The sequence below is a fragment of the Ovis canadensis genome, chromosome X (genome assembly GCF_042477335.2).
Source record: "Ovis canadensis isolate MfBH-ARS-UI-01 breed Bighorn chromosome X, ARS-UI_OviCan_v2, whole genome shotgun sequence".
Taxonomy (NCBI): domain Eukaryota; kingdom Metazoa; phylum Chordata; class Mammalia; order Artiodactyla; family Bovidae; genus Ovis; species Ovis canadensis.
This window is the reverse complement of record NC_091727.1, coordinates 23,403,267-23,420,472: the sequence shown is the minus strand read 5'-3', so window position 1 is coordinate 23,420,472 and position 17,206 is coordinate 23,403,267. Positions and strand designations below refer to the sequence as shown.

The 17,206-nt window shown below is 40.0% G+C and overlaps 1 protein-coding gene across 9 annotated transcripts in view; it reads left to right on the top strand.

Annotated features, from left to right (window-relative positions):
- The window catches only part of APOO (apolipoprotein O), a 67,494-nt gene that overhangs the window by 36,970 nt on the left and 13,318 nt on the right, over positions 1–17,206 (top strand). For all 9 annotated transcript variants that reach the window (XR_011446304.1, XR_011446305.1, XR_011446302.1 and 6 more), the window contains exons 6-7: positions 273–364; positions 3,741–3,821. Coding sequence is in view for 4 of the 9 variants with exons in the window: in XM_070291466.1 (XP_070147567.1) it covers positions 273–364; positions 3,741–3,821 (173 nt within the window). In the remaining 5 variants the exon portion in view is untranslated. The remainder of the gene's footprint in view (positions 1–272; positions 365–3,740; positions 3,822–17,206) is intronic.

The window sequence follows — 17,206 nt, the reverse complement described above, 5'->3', positions numbered from 1 at the left end:
GACAATGCCCACCTGAGTGAGGCTGGACTGTCTCCACTAACACGCACTTGCCGTTACACCAGCTGTCTTGGCTTTCAGCAGCAAATCCATGGCATTTCTTTAGAGGTACCTTGTGCCCCTTTTAAGATTTTGTCTGGAGAGATGCCCTAACCACAGCAATTTGGCACTGGCATGGTGTGGAGGAGTCTTACACAGTGTTAGATGTACAAGGCAAACTGTGATGATAGAGATAATAAATCCTCTGATGGTGTCCACAACCTTTTATTTAATAGGTTCAAAGATAAAGAAGCTGGTATATCCACCTGGTTTCATGGGATTTGCTGCCTCTCTTTATTATCCACAACAAGCCATTGTATTTGTCCAGGTAAGTTATATTGGTAAGCTTGCATGTCCCTTGTTCTTGCTCATGTATGTATGGGTTTACTGCTTCATTTAATTTTATTTTGCAGACTTTTTTACACCAGAGTAAAATTTCTTTGCACATATAGATTTAAATGGTTTTGCAGCAAATTTAAATGATTTTCTCCACTGTATACCTCAGTTCTGGCCCTCCTTTCAATGTCAGTGTTCAGAGAAGGCAAGCTAATTCAAATATTAATCAAAGAAAATTTAATATACCTGTTTTGCAGAATTACATGAAGCCTAGAGACTCAAATTCCAGAGTTGGTGTTTACAGATCATTCTCAGGTTGGGCGTACCTGGTCATAGCCTGCCCGCCTTGGCGTTGTAGGCATGGGCCTTGTGCTCTGGCCCTCTGCGCCTTCCCCCTCATCTGGTGCCAGCCTCACTTTCCTTGCTGAGGACTTCAGGGAGTGCAGTTCGCTCTGTTGGGAACACCCTTTTTAGGGCTGTCAGTTGGCTGCTCCTTTCTTACCCTTGAGGCCTCAGCTTGATGGCATCCTGGCAGGTAGAACATAGTGGCCGAGACATGAGTACAGCTGATGCCTTCGTCAGCTCAATCTGCCATGACAAAATACCACAGCCTGTGAGTCTTAAATAGTAGAAATTTATTTTCTCACAGTTCTGAAGGCTGGAAGCCCAAGAGCAAGATGTCAGCAGGGTTGGTTTCTCCTGAGGCCTCTCTCCTCGACTGCAGATGGCCACCTTCTCCGTGTCCTTGTGTAGCCTTGTCACTGTACGCACACTTCCCTGATGTGTCATCCTTGTCTTATAATGACACCAGTGGATTAGCGCTCCACCCTTATGACTTCACTTGACCTTAATTACCTCTTTAAAGGCCCTTTCTCCAAACAGTCACATTGTGGGCTAGGGCTTCAACACATGAGTTCTGGGGGACACAGTTCAGTCCATAACAGCTGGACCAGCAATTCTCAGACTGTAGTCCCTGGATCAGTGGGATCAGGGACTTATTAGAACTTATTAGAAATGCAAGTTTTCAGGCCCCAACCCAGACCTGTTGACTCAGACACTGAGAGTTAGGGCCAGCAATCTGTGTTTTAGCAGGCCCTCTGTAGGGTTTTTGCAAGCCCATATTTGAGAACCACTGATAAAGACTAGACTCCCTCAGGGCAGTGGTGTCTGGACTTGGAGGGACTGTACACATGAAATCCCTTGGAAAACTGGCAAGAACGAGGCTGACTTAAAGTTTTGAGATCCCCATTTGGAGAAGGGGATTCATTTGCTAGAACTGCCATATCACACTGAGACTGGTTTCTAGGAAGAAGAACAGTGCCATCACCAGAACTAGTTCCTGAAGCTCTGAGTCAGTCCAACCAGACACTGTGCCCCCTGGAGTCCTTACAGTATCATCAAGTCTAGATTTCTGGATGGTGCTGCAGTTGTAGGTGGGAGCCCAGTGGATTCAGCTGTGGGAAATTGTTGGCTTTGGTGGCAAATACCAGTACAATCTTTATAACATGGGTTTGGCATTGTTTATAGCAGTCCTGGAGGCAGTTACTGATCCTCTGTCTGCTTCAGTCCCAGCTCTGGAACAGTGAATCATGTCTTCCTGCCCTAGATCACAAAAATAATCAAACATCATCTCAGTCTGTTATGGGTTAAATAGTAAATTGGCTGGTGGTTGAGAAGCATATGTAGTAGCTCTCTGAGTAGAGGTCTTTTTTTTTTATCTTCCATGCCACAGCATGCATTGCAAAAGAATTTTTTGTATTCACAACCAAAATGGTAGCATACAAATCTGAGTTGTATTCTAATTTATTTTTAAAGTCAGTGGGAAGGAGTTTTGTCTTTTTTTTTTTGTACCTAGAGTAAGCCAGAACAAAGCAATTAACTGTTTTCATGAGATATAAAACATTAGTGATCTGTTTGGAATGATGAAAAAGTTCTGAAAATAGTGGTGGTGATGGTCACATAACATTGTGAATGTAATTAACACTTGCACACCTAGAAGTGGTTGAAATGGTAAATTTTATATTATGTGTATTTTGCACAATAAAACAAAACAAACATCAGTGATCGAAAGAGAATTAGTTCCTATTTCACAGTTTCTTTTCTACTTCCTCTTTTTTTCCCTCTTAATGAATGCCATGACCTTGGACAAGCCACTTAATCACTTATGTTTTGTTTTCTGTTCAGTAGTGTTTGGCAAATAGTATTGTCAGAAAACTCTGAAAGTGATGGGCGAATATTATTTTTCTCTCAGAAATTTATAACACTGAGAACAGTGCCATACTGATAGTAAATACTTGTTACATCTACCAATGAGTCTGAGAATCATATCATATTTTAAGAACAGTTGGCACAATTGGAAGAATATAACTTGTAAGAAACCAGTATGTTGCAGCCAAATGCTGGATTTACTAGCATTGTGACCTTGGATGAGTCATTTGGCCTCTGAATATATCCTAATAATCTTTGCCTACTTACCATATAGGATTGTTATATAGAATAGAGATATATCATGTGAATGTGCTTGGTAAAATAAAATGCTATATAGAGACAAATGATTATAAAAATTTGGAAGAGAATAATAACTGCTTTCAGAAAATCAAAGTAGTTTCATGTAGAAGACTAATCAATATTGTCATAAGTAGGACCAATGAATGCAAATTATTGGAAGTTTCTTTTTAAGAAAGCTCAATAGTTTTTTTAAAAGTTTCCAGTAATTGAAGTCAGCAGGCCAAAGGCGGATCAGCACCTTTTAAGGTAGGGAGCTCACTTATCCCAAAATGTTCTCTGACCCTGGAGCCTACCTTTCTGCATGTTGTAGAAAGGATTTTGGAGCAGACAGCAAAAGTCCTATAAAAACTCAAAGACTTTTATGTTTTGAGGGATCTGGGAAGACTGACCATCTTTAGTGGGCTCACTTGTTTTTTTACCTAGCCCCTTAAATGAATGAATGATTTTCATCTTAAGTTTGGCTGGCTTGAGACTTGGTTGGCTGTTATGTGCTAGATGTGATAGGTAGAAGCCTTCTTTCTTATCTGCTTTTTTAGGAATTTCTCATATCAGCATTTTTCCCCACATTTTTTCCCTTGAAATTGTGAAAGGTTGAAATATACACCTATAATTTATGGTACATTATTTTAAACAGTAGCTATACATAGGCAAACTATTTTTTCTTCTTACCCCATCATTCTTGGCTATCTTTTATTTGCTTACATTGTATAGTTTTAATGTGTATGTTCAACCAAGATTCCTGTGGTAGTTGTATGCTTAAATACGGTTCTTTTGGAAACGGGACAAAAGAAAGCAATAAATTCTCTTCCTTACCACTTCATATATGGAATAGCAATGGATCTTTTATATTTTATTTCAAGGTCAGTGGAGAGAAATTGTATGACTGGGGTTTACGAGGATACATTGTCGTAGAAGATTTGTGGAAGGAGAACTTTCAAAAGGTGAGAAAGATCTTTTTCATTATCTTCCTTTCAGTTTAAATGTGTGGTTTCTCTCAGGTTTTATAAAATTCTTGATAACCCTGTTGCTTGCTCCTGCTTTTTGTGTTTGTATTTCCTTATGCTTGTGGCTCAGATTCTCGGGTGGCCTTTATTGGAGGAGAAATAGGACTTCTATGCATTTGATTGTTTTTAGCAGGGCTGAATATTGTTATGCCCAAGGTCCCAATCCCCAGAACTGAGAGAACAAGACATCCACAGCAATGCAAACGCAAAAAGGGAATTTATTGCTAGCTCGAGCCAGGGCCAAGTTTCATCCAACGCAGTGGAGTGGAACAAGGGCCCTGGGCCCTGAATTACAGCAGTATTTATAGGGTTAAGACAAAGACAGGGAATTGGCAGGGGCAGATTGGTTGCAAGGGTTCCTTAGCATCTACTAATTGGCTAGATTTTCACGCGCGCGGGCTTTCTCAGGAGGTTTTCATCCTTGTCCTGATAAGCCTGAACCAGGCTACAGGGAGTACACTGATTGGTCGAGTCCTGGCGCCAGCGGAGGATGATCTCAGCTCCTCCTTGGCAATAACTCAGCCCCTCTGTAAAGGAGACTTAGGCCTACCTTGGCCCCCTGAAGCCTGTCATGCTGCCTGTTTGGTCCTAACAAATAGAAGTGGGGATCATAGAATGCATTCCACTTCAGTCTTAGACCATAATTTCTGCTCTGTTGTATTTACAGTTTGTTCAGAGTGTTGCATATTATCTGAAAGTTTTATCAAAACTAGAATAGATGGAAACAGGGTATGTTCCCAGCAGAAGACAAATAGCCGAGACTCCTCCTCTTGCTATTTCACTCATCATAGGCTCCATTCTTTGCTTTATCAGTACTGTATCTGTTCATTCCGTAGCCTCTGAGCCCTGTTAAGGGCATATAGGGGCCCAGCCACCAGTTACAGGCCACTCTACTGACTCGTAGGCGAGCATCAGAGGGGAAGAGGTTGTGGAATTATAAAGACATGCCATTTTTGGTCTCTTCTCACAGCCACTTAGCTGATAAGTGTTGCCCATGTTTGCTGGAACATTCACTCTCTTCTGATAAGGAAAAGTAAGTGTAGAACAAGGCATCATGTCTTCTCTGAGCACTCAGAGGCACAGCTCAATGAAGAAGAATTAGGGTTCTTATTATTAACATACCTTATCATAGAACACTTGATTCTGGTCATCTCAAATCAAAGTACTCTTTTAAAAAAATATAAATATCTGTCTCAAAATTAAAGCCCAGGATTTCGAACTGGAACTTGAAAGTAACATTGTAGAATAAATTATAAGCCCTTCTCATTAGTTACATAAATAGTCTTCCAGTGAAATCGTAAGACTGGGTTTTGTACTGGTGATTTCTAAAGGAATTAACCTCTATTGAGCCTGTTTAAAACCAGCTAGCTCTTGAGTAGGAAGTTGTATATTAATATCAAGTGCCCTTTGGCAATCCATTTTAAAGAATAAACACTCATAGTTTTATTTTCATTTCTCTGACATTTTCTTTGGAAGCTCTCTTTCCTGTTTAAAAAATTCCTTAAGTCCACACTGAGTTTAATATGAGAAAGGAAGTAGACTGTCAGGAAAGCTATACACACACAGCCTTAGAAAGAAATGTGGAAAATGAAACCACCTCAGTTCTGCGTGCTCGCTGTGATGTCAGTACGGAATTGATGCACACAAAAGCCATGGTGTGGGAGTGTCCCCTGGGAATCTGCGCATTCACTGTGGTGTCAGGTAGACATGTGCTTACCAACTGGACTGTGGTTGGAATGCAGGCTGAACAGGCCAGCACTTTATGGCTGTTTGAAAACGTTGGATATGGGGAGTGAGGTAGTAAAGATGCCTAATTAGCCTGAGGTTGGTCTGTATATCCTCTCTGGTCTCCTGTCTATGCCCTTGCCCTCTTGAACATCACTGAGAGTTCCACTCATTTACTCTCAAAGCACAATTCTCCTGAAAGCTATCTGTAATAAAGTAATAAAATAGAGATAAAATAAAATAAAGAAAGTAATAAAATGGATATTGACAACTTAAACATTTAGCACAAGTTCTAAGTGAAAAATATCAGAAGGCCTTATTAATTCAAGATTTGATGTACTTAGATTTGGGGAATTATTTGATAGTGAAATGCTTTTGTTTTTTATTGATTTCCCTGCCCCCCCTTGTTGGACTTTGTGGGTTTCAGTGTTTTTTGTTTGTTTTTCTTTACTAATGAGAGTAAAAATTTAAGCTACCCTGGAACAGGAATCTTTTGGAGCTCAGGAACTCTTTGAAGGGAATGGAGGAGATTTTTGTTTCTTAGCATGTTTAGAAATTGATTTTCAAGTCAGGCTTTAATTACCAGTCTCAAATTCAGCACAGTCTGATTTGTAATTGTTTGAACTACAATCATGTAACAGATATAAATACTTTAGGTTGTAAATAGTCAAAAGAAACTTGTGGCCATTGTGTTTAAAATGGGGCCCTGAAATTTTAAGTGGTATGAATGATGGTTCAGTTCTTCATTATTTCCCATGGAGCTGTATTGCTCTCAAAAACCCTAAGGAAATCTGTGGCATTTTTTGGTCCGCCACATCCCTTTTCCCTTTCAGGAATTAATTCTAAATGTTTGCAGTGAGTCTTCTACCAATGAAATTTGAATGAGGTGATCTTTCAGTTCTGTGATTGGTTGGTGAAGAGGAATTAATCTGCTTCAGCTAAAATGAATTCTTTGCTTTGGCAGAACTGTGAAGCAAAGATGGGTGTGTCCAGAAATATTGTCGTCATAGTGGGTCAGGGTTTTTTCCTTTTTTTGAGATAAAAGAATATATAAAATAAATGTACAATAACTGTATATGTATATTTACAGTTTAAAATCCAACAATATAATGACCATTCATATACCAACCAACCATCCATCTTTAAAAATAGGAAATTACCCATGTCTTTCAGCTTCTTCCTATGCCCCTCTTTCTACCCAGAGAGAACCACTATCCAGAATTTTGAAGTTTTTATTCCTTTGTTCTTCTTTAAACTTTTCTTGTAGTTTACCCACATACATATTTATTCTAAAACATTGTAGTTCAGCTTGCTTATTTTTTGCCTTTTAACGTAACTATATCAGATACACATATAAATAAATATATAGTTTATCTAGATGGAGTCTTACTATATGTATTATTTGCAAGTTGTTTTGTTCCCTAAGCATTATGTTTATGGGCTGTGTATGGCCGTAGTTTATTAATTTATACTGCTATAGAATATTTCTTTGTGGGAAAATCCCATGTTGATGGCTAGTTGGGTGGTTTTCAGTATATTGTTGTTGCACACACAGCTGTGAGCATATTTTTGACATGTGTCATGGTTTATTAAGAGTCTTTCTAGGCTGAGATTCCTAGTTCATAGGGTCTGCACATCAATTTTACTAGATGACAAGTTTTCTATTTTTGCCAATCTGGTACCTTTGAAGTAGTTTTTCACTGTGGGGTGTATGTGTGGCTTTGTTTTGTTCCCCAATTTTTGTTTTGAAAAAAAAATTCAGAACTGCAGAACAGTTGCAGGAATAGTATAATGAATATACCCTTCACTTAGATTCACCAGTGACCATTTTGCTACATTTGCTTTGTCTGTCTTTTTACACATGCTTGGGCACTCACACATCTGTATTTTATTTTTCTGAACCGTTTGAGACTTACAGATATGGCGCTTTCTACACATATCTAATTCAGCATGTATTTCCAAAGAATATGGTCATTTACTGATAGAATCACAATACCATTATCATGCTCAGGAAAGTTGCCATTTCTTTATTTACATAGATGTTATCTAATATGCAGTCCATAGTCAGATTTCCTTAGTTGCCCCAATAATGTACTTTCCTTCAACTATTAATAGCTTTATCACCTAAGTATCTATCCCTGCCTCTTTAGTCTTGCCCACTATTATTTCTGATTTAATATTTCTTTTAAGGCTTTTTTCCCCTTCTAAGTCACTTTTAATCTACAGTTTCTCCTTCTATCCTCTTATTTTCCTTACACTGTGTCTGTTGAAAGAACCTGGCATGTTGGACCTGTAGAGTTTCCGGCAGTTTGGGTTTTACTGATTACACACTTAGTTGAAAGTGTTCCTCTTCTCTACATTTCCTGAAGATTGGCTGCTGGGTCCACAGGCTACCTAATCAAGTTTGTGTTAATCCAGTTGGCAAGGCTATAGGTCTATGCAGGCACCTAAGTTTTTGCTTCTCTTTACCAGTTTGGTATTAGTGGCTGTTGAAGATCAATGTCTAGACTCATGGATTCACTGGGAGTTGGAAAATGGTGATATTCTATTTCTGTCATTTAATTTTCACATGATAGCTAGAGCACTTGAATAAAGAACTCCTTCCCCTCATAAACTAGTTAGTTAGTTATAAGAAAGACAAGATAAATGCTCAGCTTTTTCTCTTGGATTTGTCTGGCTTTCAGAATAATAAATTTGTTCCCTCACATCCTCAGAATGTCTCCAACTAGTTTTTTTTTTTTAACAATCATTTTGAATTTGTCTTTTTAAACATATTTGGGTTTGAATGCTTTGTAATTCTTATCCTTGTTGGAGTTCAGGTTGCTCGTTTTGGCTGGTAGAAGCTGGCCCTGTGTCCTTCTGATGTGATGCAAGAACTCTGCAATAGTTTCCTGGCTGTCTGGCATGTCACAGTGGTCTCAGAATTTCTCTTTGTTGTTTTAGTGTACATTCCTTTGATTACTAATGAGGTTGAACATCTTTTCACATGTTTACTGGTTTCTTCTTGAAATACCTGTTCATGTCTTTTGGCATTTTTAATGCGGGTCATTAGTTCCTCTCTTAATGATTGATGTAAAAGCCTTCATTTTTTCCTAGATACTAATATTGTGGTCACATGTTTGCAGATGTCTTCTCCCGGTTTGAGGCTAGTCTTTTCAGTTTTGGTGTCTTTTGATGATGATCAGGAGTTCTTAATATAGTTGATTCATAGATCACTTCCATTACAGTTTTCACTCATTGACTCTAGGCACTTAATAAAAGCAGGAAACTATTCATTGATTGTTCATTGCTAATCTGAAACCCCTTCAGAATAGTCCCAGCCCAAAGTCTGAGTTTCAGAGATGGAGGCCAGTGGTGGGTGTCAGGCCCCAGGGTCACAGATGGCCCTTTTGGAATTGTCTTCTAAATTAACCAAACACAGCAATGTGTTTCAGTAAAAGTCATGTTTAATTTTCAGTAGGTTTTACAAACTTGTGACAATTAAAATGACTGTTAAAGACCAACAATAACTAAAAGCCAAGAACTTGATACTTCTTTGTAGGGCAGGAAAATATAAAGAAATATAAACCTGTTACTAATGTGAACACTGAGCAGAATTTCTAATGCTGAGCTTTTAATAGTTGTATTCAAGCCTTTGCTAGCTCAGCAGGAAAATAAAAGGGAAACAGTGGCCACCATCCTGAGTAAATCTTGTTTTCTCTTCCTCCATTCAAAATTCCTCAGCTTTCTAAACACACTCAAGTTCAGCTGTAAGTGATATGATTTTAAAATGATCATCTCTGAAATAAGGCAGTCACAGGAGAAATACTGTTTGACTTCACTCACATGAAGTATCTAAAACAGTCAGATTTATAGAAGCAGAGTAGAATGGTGGTTGCCAGGGCCTGGGGGTGAGGGGAAAATGGGGAGTTGCTATTTAATGGGTATAAAATTTCAGTTATACAAGATGGATAATTCTAGAGATCTGCTGTACAGCATATGCCTATAGTTAGCATTAAAATTTGTCAGGAGAGCAGATCTCATATTAAGTGTTCTTACCACAATAAAATAAAAATAAGGACAATATAGTGGGTTTTCTGTAAAGCTAAATTTGTTCTGAATTTCTGTCCATTCTAGCTTTTGTTATTAAAATGCTAAGAAATAAAGGTACTAGGCAATGAGTTTGCTTTTGTTCTTTAAAAACAATATTACTTAGCAAAATAAAAAGTAAGAAATCCTGAAAGAAACAGCCTCTCGGTATCAGAAAACATAGACGAGGCAGGATGCAGCGTGACCTGGTAGCCAAGAGAGCGGACTCCATAGTGGACACGCCAGGCTCTTCTCCAACTCCCACCCCACCCCCACCTCTTACAATCCTTGAGTGAGTGAAAGTGGCTCAGTTGAGTCTGACTTTTTGCGACCCCATGGACTATAGAGTCCATGGAATTCTCCAGGCCAGAAGACCAGAGTGGGTCTTCTCCAGGGGATCGTCCCAACTGAGGCATCGAACCCAGGTCTCCCGGATTGCAGGCAGACTCTTTACCAGCTGAGCCACTAGGGAACCTTGGGAAATTGCTCTGGTGCTCTGGTAAATGGGGGTTGTTTCGAGGATTCAGTGGGTTTATCCATGTCAGAAGCAGAGAAAATGGACCAACTTTAGACATGGTAGCCATGATAGATGTCATGTGACATCTGCACAGGAGAAGGTAACATCTCCTGATGGAAAATGGAGCCATAGAGCTTATTATACTCATTAGTCAAAAGTCCTTGTATCTGTTTTAGTTTGCTATTTGCTGCCGTAACAAATGACCACAACTTTACTGACTGAGAGGAATGCAAATCTATTTTCTTAGACTCTGTAGGTTAGACGTCCAGTGCTAAATCAAGTTGTCCTTGATTCCTGCATTCCTTTCTGGAGGTTCCAGGGGAGAATCCGCTTCCTGCTCATTCAGGTTGTTGACAGAATTAAGTTTCTTGGCGGTTATAGGATCAAAGTCTACTTTGCTGGCTGTCAGCTGAGGGCAGTTCGCAGCCTCTAGAGGCTGCAGCATTCTGTGTCTCCCAGCCCTCTTCCTCCGTCTCCAAAGCCAGCCTCTACAGATGAGCCCTGTTCACGTCCTGTTTCTTTGACCCTGTCTTCTGTTCTCTTACACTATAGGAACCCATGTGATTCAACTGGGCCAACCTAGATAATCCAAGATAATCTCCCTATCGTAAAGTCAGCTGCTTTGCCACCTTAACTCCAGCGCCACTGTAATTCTCCTTTGCCATGTACAGTACCGCAGTCACAGGTTCCAGGGTTAGGATGCAAACACCTCTGGGGGGGCCATTATTCTGCCTACCGCATCCAGTGAACTGGAATTCCATTGGGGTTTTGACAGGTCATTTTTCCTTACCTTTTATTTCCTCATTGAAAAAGTTAAGTGACCTACCACATAGGATATGTGACATTTATGGAGTACTTGCTGGGAGCTTGGCCCTGGGTGCTAACCTCTTTGCTCAGGAAGAGTCTGTGAAGCAGGTTCTATTATTTGTTGTTCAGTCGCTCAGTCATGTCCGACTCTTTGTGACCCAGTGGACTACAGCATGTCAGGCTTCCCTGTCCTTCACCATCTTCCAGAGTTTGCTCAAACTCATGTCCATTGAAATGGTGATGCCATCCAACCATCTCATCCTGTGTCATCTTCTCCTTTTGCCTTCAATCTTTCCCAGCATCAGGATCTTTTCCATTGAGTCAGCTCTGCATCAGGTAGCCAACGTATTGGAGCTTCAGCTTCAGCATCCATCCTTGCAATGGGTGTTCAGGATTGATTTCTTAGGATTGACTGGTTTGATCATCTTGCTGGCCAAGGGACTCTCAAGAGTCTTCTCCAACACCACGGTTCAAAAGCATCAATTCTTTGGCACTCAGCGTTCTTGATGGTCGTCCAACTCTCATATCCATACATAATTTCTGGAAAAACCATAACTTTGATTATATGGACCTTTGTTAGCAAAGTCATGTCTCTGCTTTTAATATGCTGTCTAGGTTTGTCATAGCTTTTCTTCCAAGAAGCAAGCATCTTTTAATTTCATGGCTGCAGTCACTCTCTGCAGTGATTTTGGAGCCCAAGAAAATAAAGTCTGCCACTGTTTCCATTTTTTCCCCATCTGTTGGCCATGAAGTGATGAAAGGTTGTTGTTGAATTATGACGCCAGGATTTTTGGCCCCCGGAGGAGAAGAATTTAATCTGGGGCCAGAGACGAGGCTTGATCGCTCAGAGCTTTTGTGTAACGAAGTTTTATTAAAGTATAAAGGAGATAGAGAAAGCTTCTGACATAGGCATCAGAAGAGGGCAGAAAGAGTACCCCCCTGCTAGTCTTTAGCTGGTTGTTATATAGTCACCAGCAGTCTGTTAATGAAAGAAAGGAATATCTCAAAACTTAGAATGGCACCAGGCCCCTCACCCATAGGATGTATTTTGGGATAATCTTGGCTCTAAGTGGTTCATCTTGGGCCATAAAAGGATTAACTTGCATCTTGAAGAAGGGCAGAGCACCATACAAATAGTGCATACAAAATCACATAGATTAGAGGAAGGAGTATAACATACTGGTTTATCAAGTAGGTTCTGAGCCCAAAAGGCAGAACCGACTTGAAGACAGAGTTTGGGGTAAATGCATAGTACATTAGCATAGCTTAAGAAAAACATTTTTATAAGAAAAAGGCAATGGTTAACTTCAAGTGAAACCAAGTGTCATTATGGCAACACAGAATTTTAAGAGAAACCTTTTAAATTTGTATAGAGAAGGACAAAAAAAAATCACTAGTTTGTTTTTTTTCTGCTGCTTAAGGGAGATAAAAATGTCTGACACTTGCAGGCTATTTCCTCTATTTGGAGACCCCTGGCCTTTCTGCTTATTACCCTCTCATTCCCCCCCTTTTTTTAGGAGAATTATGTTGCCTAGGGAAAAGGGGCATCGTTTTCATTCCATAACTGCTTCTGAGCTAAGAAGGGGCGTTGTCCCTAAATTGACGAGGCAACATATTCTCCTAATCTTCATATTGAGGATATCTGATCCAGGGGCCCCAAATAGTAGTTGGAGGTGTTATGCACCGAGCCTGTATCTCCAAACCGACCGAGAGAGCAAGTCCACCACAGTAATGCAAAGGCAAGAAGGGAGTTTATTTCTAGCGCGCTAGGGCCCAAGTCTCATCCAGCACAGTGGAATCCAACAAGAGCCCCAAACAAAGGAGTATGGCGGCTTATATACAGGCAGTTCTTTGTCTCAGTTACAGGAGTAGCTGGCGTTACCTGATTGGCCAGGCAGGATGAGTGCATGTCCTGCCTCTTTCTGGTTGGTGTGTGCGGGGAAGTCTTCCTAATTTGGTCAAGGAATGTTCTGTTAAGGAAACATGACTCAGGTCCTAGAGCCCATCGTTTGGTCCCTAACAGGAGGCAGCTGCAGCGGTAGCAGGAGTTTGAGCAACCATTTGTGACTTGAAAGCTTTCATGCGGCTAGAAACAAATCCAGTTATACAGTTGCAGATGTAGGGAGCAAACAGTAAAAACAAAACAATCAGAATTATTGTAATTAAGATAGTTGTCGACCATGGGGAACTAGTTAACATCTCTCAAAGTGAGGCAATTGAGGCTTCAGGAGTATCCATGGCCTCAATTATCTGGTTCATGTGTTTAGTAAAATGAGTAACATTTGTGTTTATATCAGGTATATACGTACAGCATTGGGTATGAATAATAGCACACATTCTTCCTTGTGCAGCTGTCAGAATATCTAAAGCCAATCTGTTCTGTAAAACCACCTTTTTAATTTGTGTTTGTTCAGCATTAAGAGCTGAAATAGCCTTTTGAGAATCTTGTAATGTCTGTTGAGTAAAATTAGTCAAAGCATCTATTTGTAGCATAACATCTGTAGTTCCCAAAGAGGGAACAAAAACTGCAGCCAAATAATTATACCAGTGAAATACAGACCTTGCCCACCGAGTTTTAAGGTGGGGTAAATTAAGCAGGCTTTTCTGGGAGCTCTGAAAATATAAAGCCAGGAGTAAAGGCTAGACCCAGGGTGCATCTCCCTATCCAACCAGGGGGAAGCCATGCCCATACGTAAGAGCCACATATCCAATAAGTCCCGTTTGGAGTAAGCCAGCGTGACTGAGATATCCAGTCCCAATTAGTGCCTGGCCAGACAGAGAGAACCTGAACTGGGGTTGGAAAACACAGGAATGATTACGTTGTATCTTTCCTGAGGCAAAAATCCCAATTGTTTCCAATCATTGTAATTAAGTTGTTGGCTAACTTTTGGGGATGGCTCTGTTTGTTCCCAGCATATAGGGGCAGTAGATATTAAACGCCCTTTTTCAGCAGTTAGCTGTATAACCTCATCCCATATTTGATAAACGTCAGGTGAAAAACCATTAGATCTAGACCTATTTGCCTTATGTGTAGCAAAATAGTCATTGAACCGAGACAATGTATAATCAAAATTAAAAGTTACATTATGTCTATAGTTAAAGTACAAAGTGCTGCACCAGTCCATTTTAGGGTTGGTAGATGTCATCAGATGAAGGAGAGGCATCGCATGTAATTGTTGTCGAAGGTATTTACACACTTGGACAAAGTCTTTTCCTTGAAGTGGAGATGTCCACCACAGCAAGCCTTCCACTGATGAAGAGGGGAGTGCTTCACAGACCCAGCAGTTAGACCGATTGTGGAACACAGCATACGAGTGAGCCCAGGACAGGTAGGCATTGTCTTGAGGATCAAACGGCACACTCAGGATATTTGGAGTGAGCAGAAGTAAGCTCACATAGGTTATCAGGCCCATCTGAAAAGTACAAAGTCAGAGCATAGAAAATAAAGACATAAAAAGATGTCACTTAGTTTTGGTCAGGGTGTCACCTCTTAACTCGAGTGTGATGTACCCACGAATCAATTTCTGGCACTTTGACAGCTGTGGGAGAAGAAAGAATAACCTGGTAAGGGCCTTCCCAAAGGGGCTCAAAGGATGGGCCCCCAGATCTCAAAGTTTTTATGACGACCTCAGTTCCTGGCTCAAATAGAGGCTTGCTTGACTCAGAGGCGGGGTCAGGAGTCGTCTTCCGGAGTTCTGTTAATGCCTGTTGAAAAGCTGAGAGCTGAGTTACATAACTAGTTAATTTTAAGGCTTTAGGGTCTATAACAATGTCTGTGCATAAGAAAGGCCTTTTATAAATACATTTAAAGGGGGACAGTCCCTCCTTTTTGGGGGCAGTTTGAACCCTCATTAAAGCTATGGGTAGGACTTTAATCCAGTTGTCCTGCATCTCTTGAGTTAATTTGTGCAGATGTCTTTTGATAATGTCATTAGCTTTTTTAACCTTTTCTGAGGATTGACGTCTCTAGGAACAGTGTAAGTGATATTTTATTCCTAGAGCTTTAGATACCCCCTGAGTTACAGCAGCTTTAAAGGCAGAGCCATTGTCACTCTGAAGGCTCCATGGCAGCCCAAACCTGGGGATAATTTTATGGATTAAAATCTTTATAACCTCCTTAGCCTGTTTACTATGACAGGGAAAAACCTCAATCCATCCAGTAAAAGTATCTACCCAAACCTGTAAGCAAGAATATCTGTTAGCTTTTGGCATATGAGTAAAATCAATTTCCCAGTCCTCTCCAGGATACTTTCCACTTTTTTGTAATCTAGATTTGGCTAGCTTTTTAGTCTTTGGGTTATTTTTTTGACAAACCTCACACCTTTTGATAATATTTTTTAAAGTTTTTATTACATTTCTACCTTCAAACAAACGAGAAGCCATTTGGTAAGTACTCTCTGCACCCAAATGAAAACCCTGATGTAAACCCTTAAGAATTTTTTATTGAGCATTTTCAGGAATTATTAATCGTCTATCCTTAGACTGTAACCATCTTTTATCAGTAATCTGTGCTCTTCTTTTTTTATATTTTTTAAATTTTTTCTCAGTATATTGTGGTTTTTCCTGTTCCACAGCACCTGGCGTCTGCAGTGAAGGGGTTTCTTAAAGTGCCGCTTTTCTGGGTTGATAGTCAGCCAGCTGATTACCTTCGGCTACTTTACTCCCATCTCTGCTGTGCCCTTTGTAATGCATAACAGCTACTTTTTTAGGACAATATATAGCAGTTAAAAGTCTCTCGATCTCTCTGAAATGCTTAATAGGTTTACCTGTTGCTGTTTTAAACTGTCTTTTTTTTTTTTTCCATATTGTAGCATGAGCATGTAAAGTCAAATAAGCATACTTAGAATCTGTGTAGATATTTACCCGCTGCCCTTTGTTTAACTCTAGAGCTTGGGTCAGAGCCACAAGCTCCGCTAACTGAGCAGTGGTTCCCTGGGGGAGAGATTTTGCTTTTAAAACCTGTTCAGCAGTCACCACGGCATAACCTGCTTTACGCTTTTTATCCTGAACAAAAGAACTGCCATCTGTAAATATTTCCAGGTCAGGATTGTCTAATGGGGTATCTATTAGATTTTCCCGAGCTGTATAGTTTAAAGTTAGGAATTGAGAACAATCGTGATCAGGTGTTTCATTTTCCTTCTTAGGAAGGAAAGTGGCAGCATTTAAATTTCCACAAACTTTAAGCTTAGTTACTTTTTAACAACAGTGACTGATATTTAACAAGCCTACTGTCTGTCATCCAAATATTAACCTTTGAATTTAAGATTCCACTCACATCATGAGAAGTCAGTACAGTAAGGTTTTGTCCATTAATTATTTTTAAAGCTTCAGGTGCTAATAAACCCGCTGCCCCAATTACTCTTAGGCAGTGGGGCATCCACGTGAAATTACATCTAATTTTCTGCTTAAATAAGCAATAGGTTGCTGGTGAGGCCCTCAGGGTTGTGTCAAAACTCCCAAGGCCATACCTTTTTTTTCGGTGACAAACAAATTAAATTTTGGCCCTGTGGGCAAGCTCAGATGACCATTATATACTGCGGGCAGGAATCCCTCAGAAGAAATGGAGTAGCCATCATGGTCAACAAAAGAGTCCGAAATGCAGTACTTGAATGCAGTCTCAAAAACGACAGAATGATCTCTGTTCGTCTCCAAGGCAAACCATTCAATATCACAGTTATCCAAGTCTATGCCCCAACCAGTAATGCTGAAGAAGCTGAAGTTGAACAGTTTTATGAAGACCTACAAGACCTTTTAGAACTAACACCCAAAAAAGATGTCGTTTTCATTATAGGGGACTGGAATGCAAAAGTAGGAAGTCAAGAAACACCTGGAGTAACAGGCAAATTTGGCCTTGGAGTAAAGAATGAAGCAGGGCAAAGGCTAATAGAGTTTTGCCAAGAAAACGCACTGGTCATAGCAAACACCCTCTTCCAACAACACAAGAGAAGATTCTACACATGGACATCACCAGATGGTCAACACCGAAATCAGACTGATTATATTCTTTGCAGCCAAAGATGGAGAAGCTCTATACAGTCAACAAAAACAAGACCAGGAACTGACTGTGGCTCAGATCATGAACTCCTTATTACCAAATTCAGACTGAAATTGAAGGAAGTAGGGAAAACCGTTAGACCATTCAGGTATGACCTAAATCAAATCCCTTATGATTATACAGTGGAAGTGAGAAATAGATTTAAGGGCC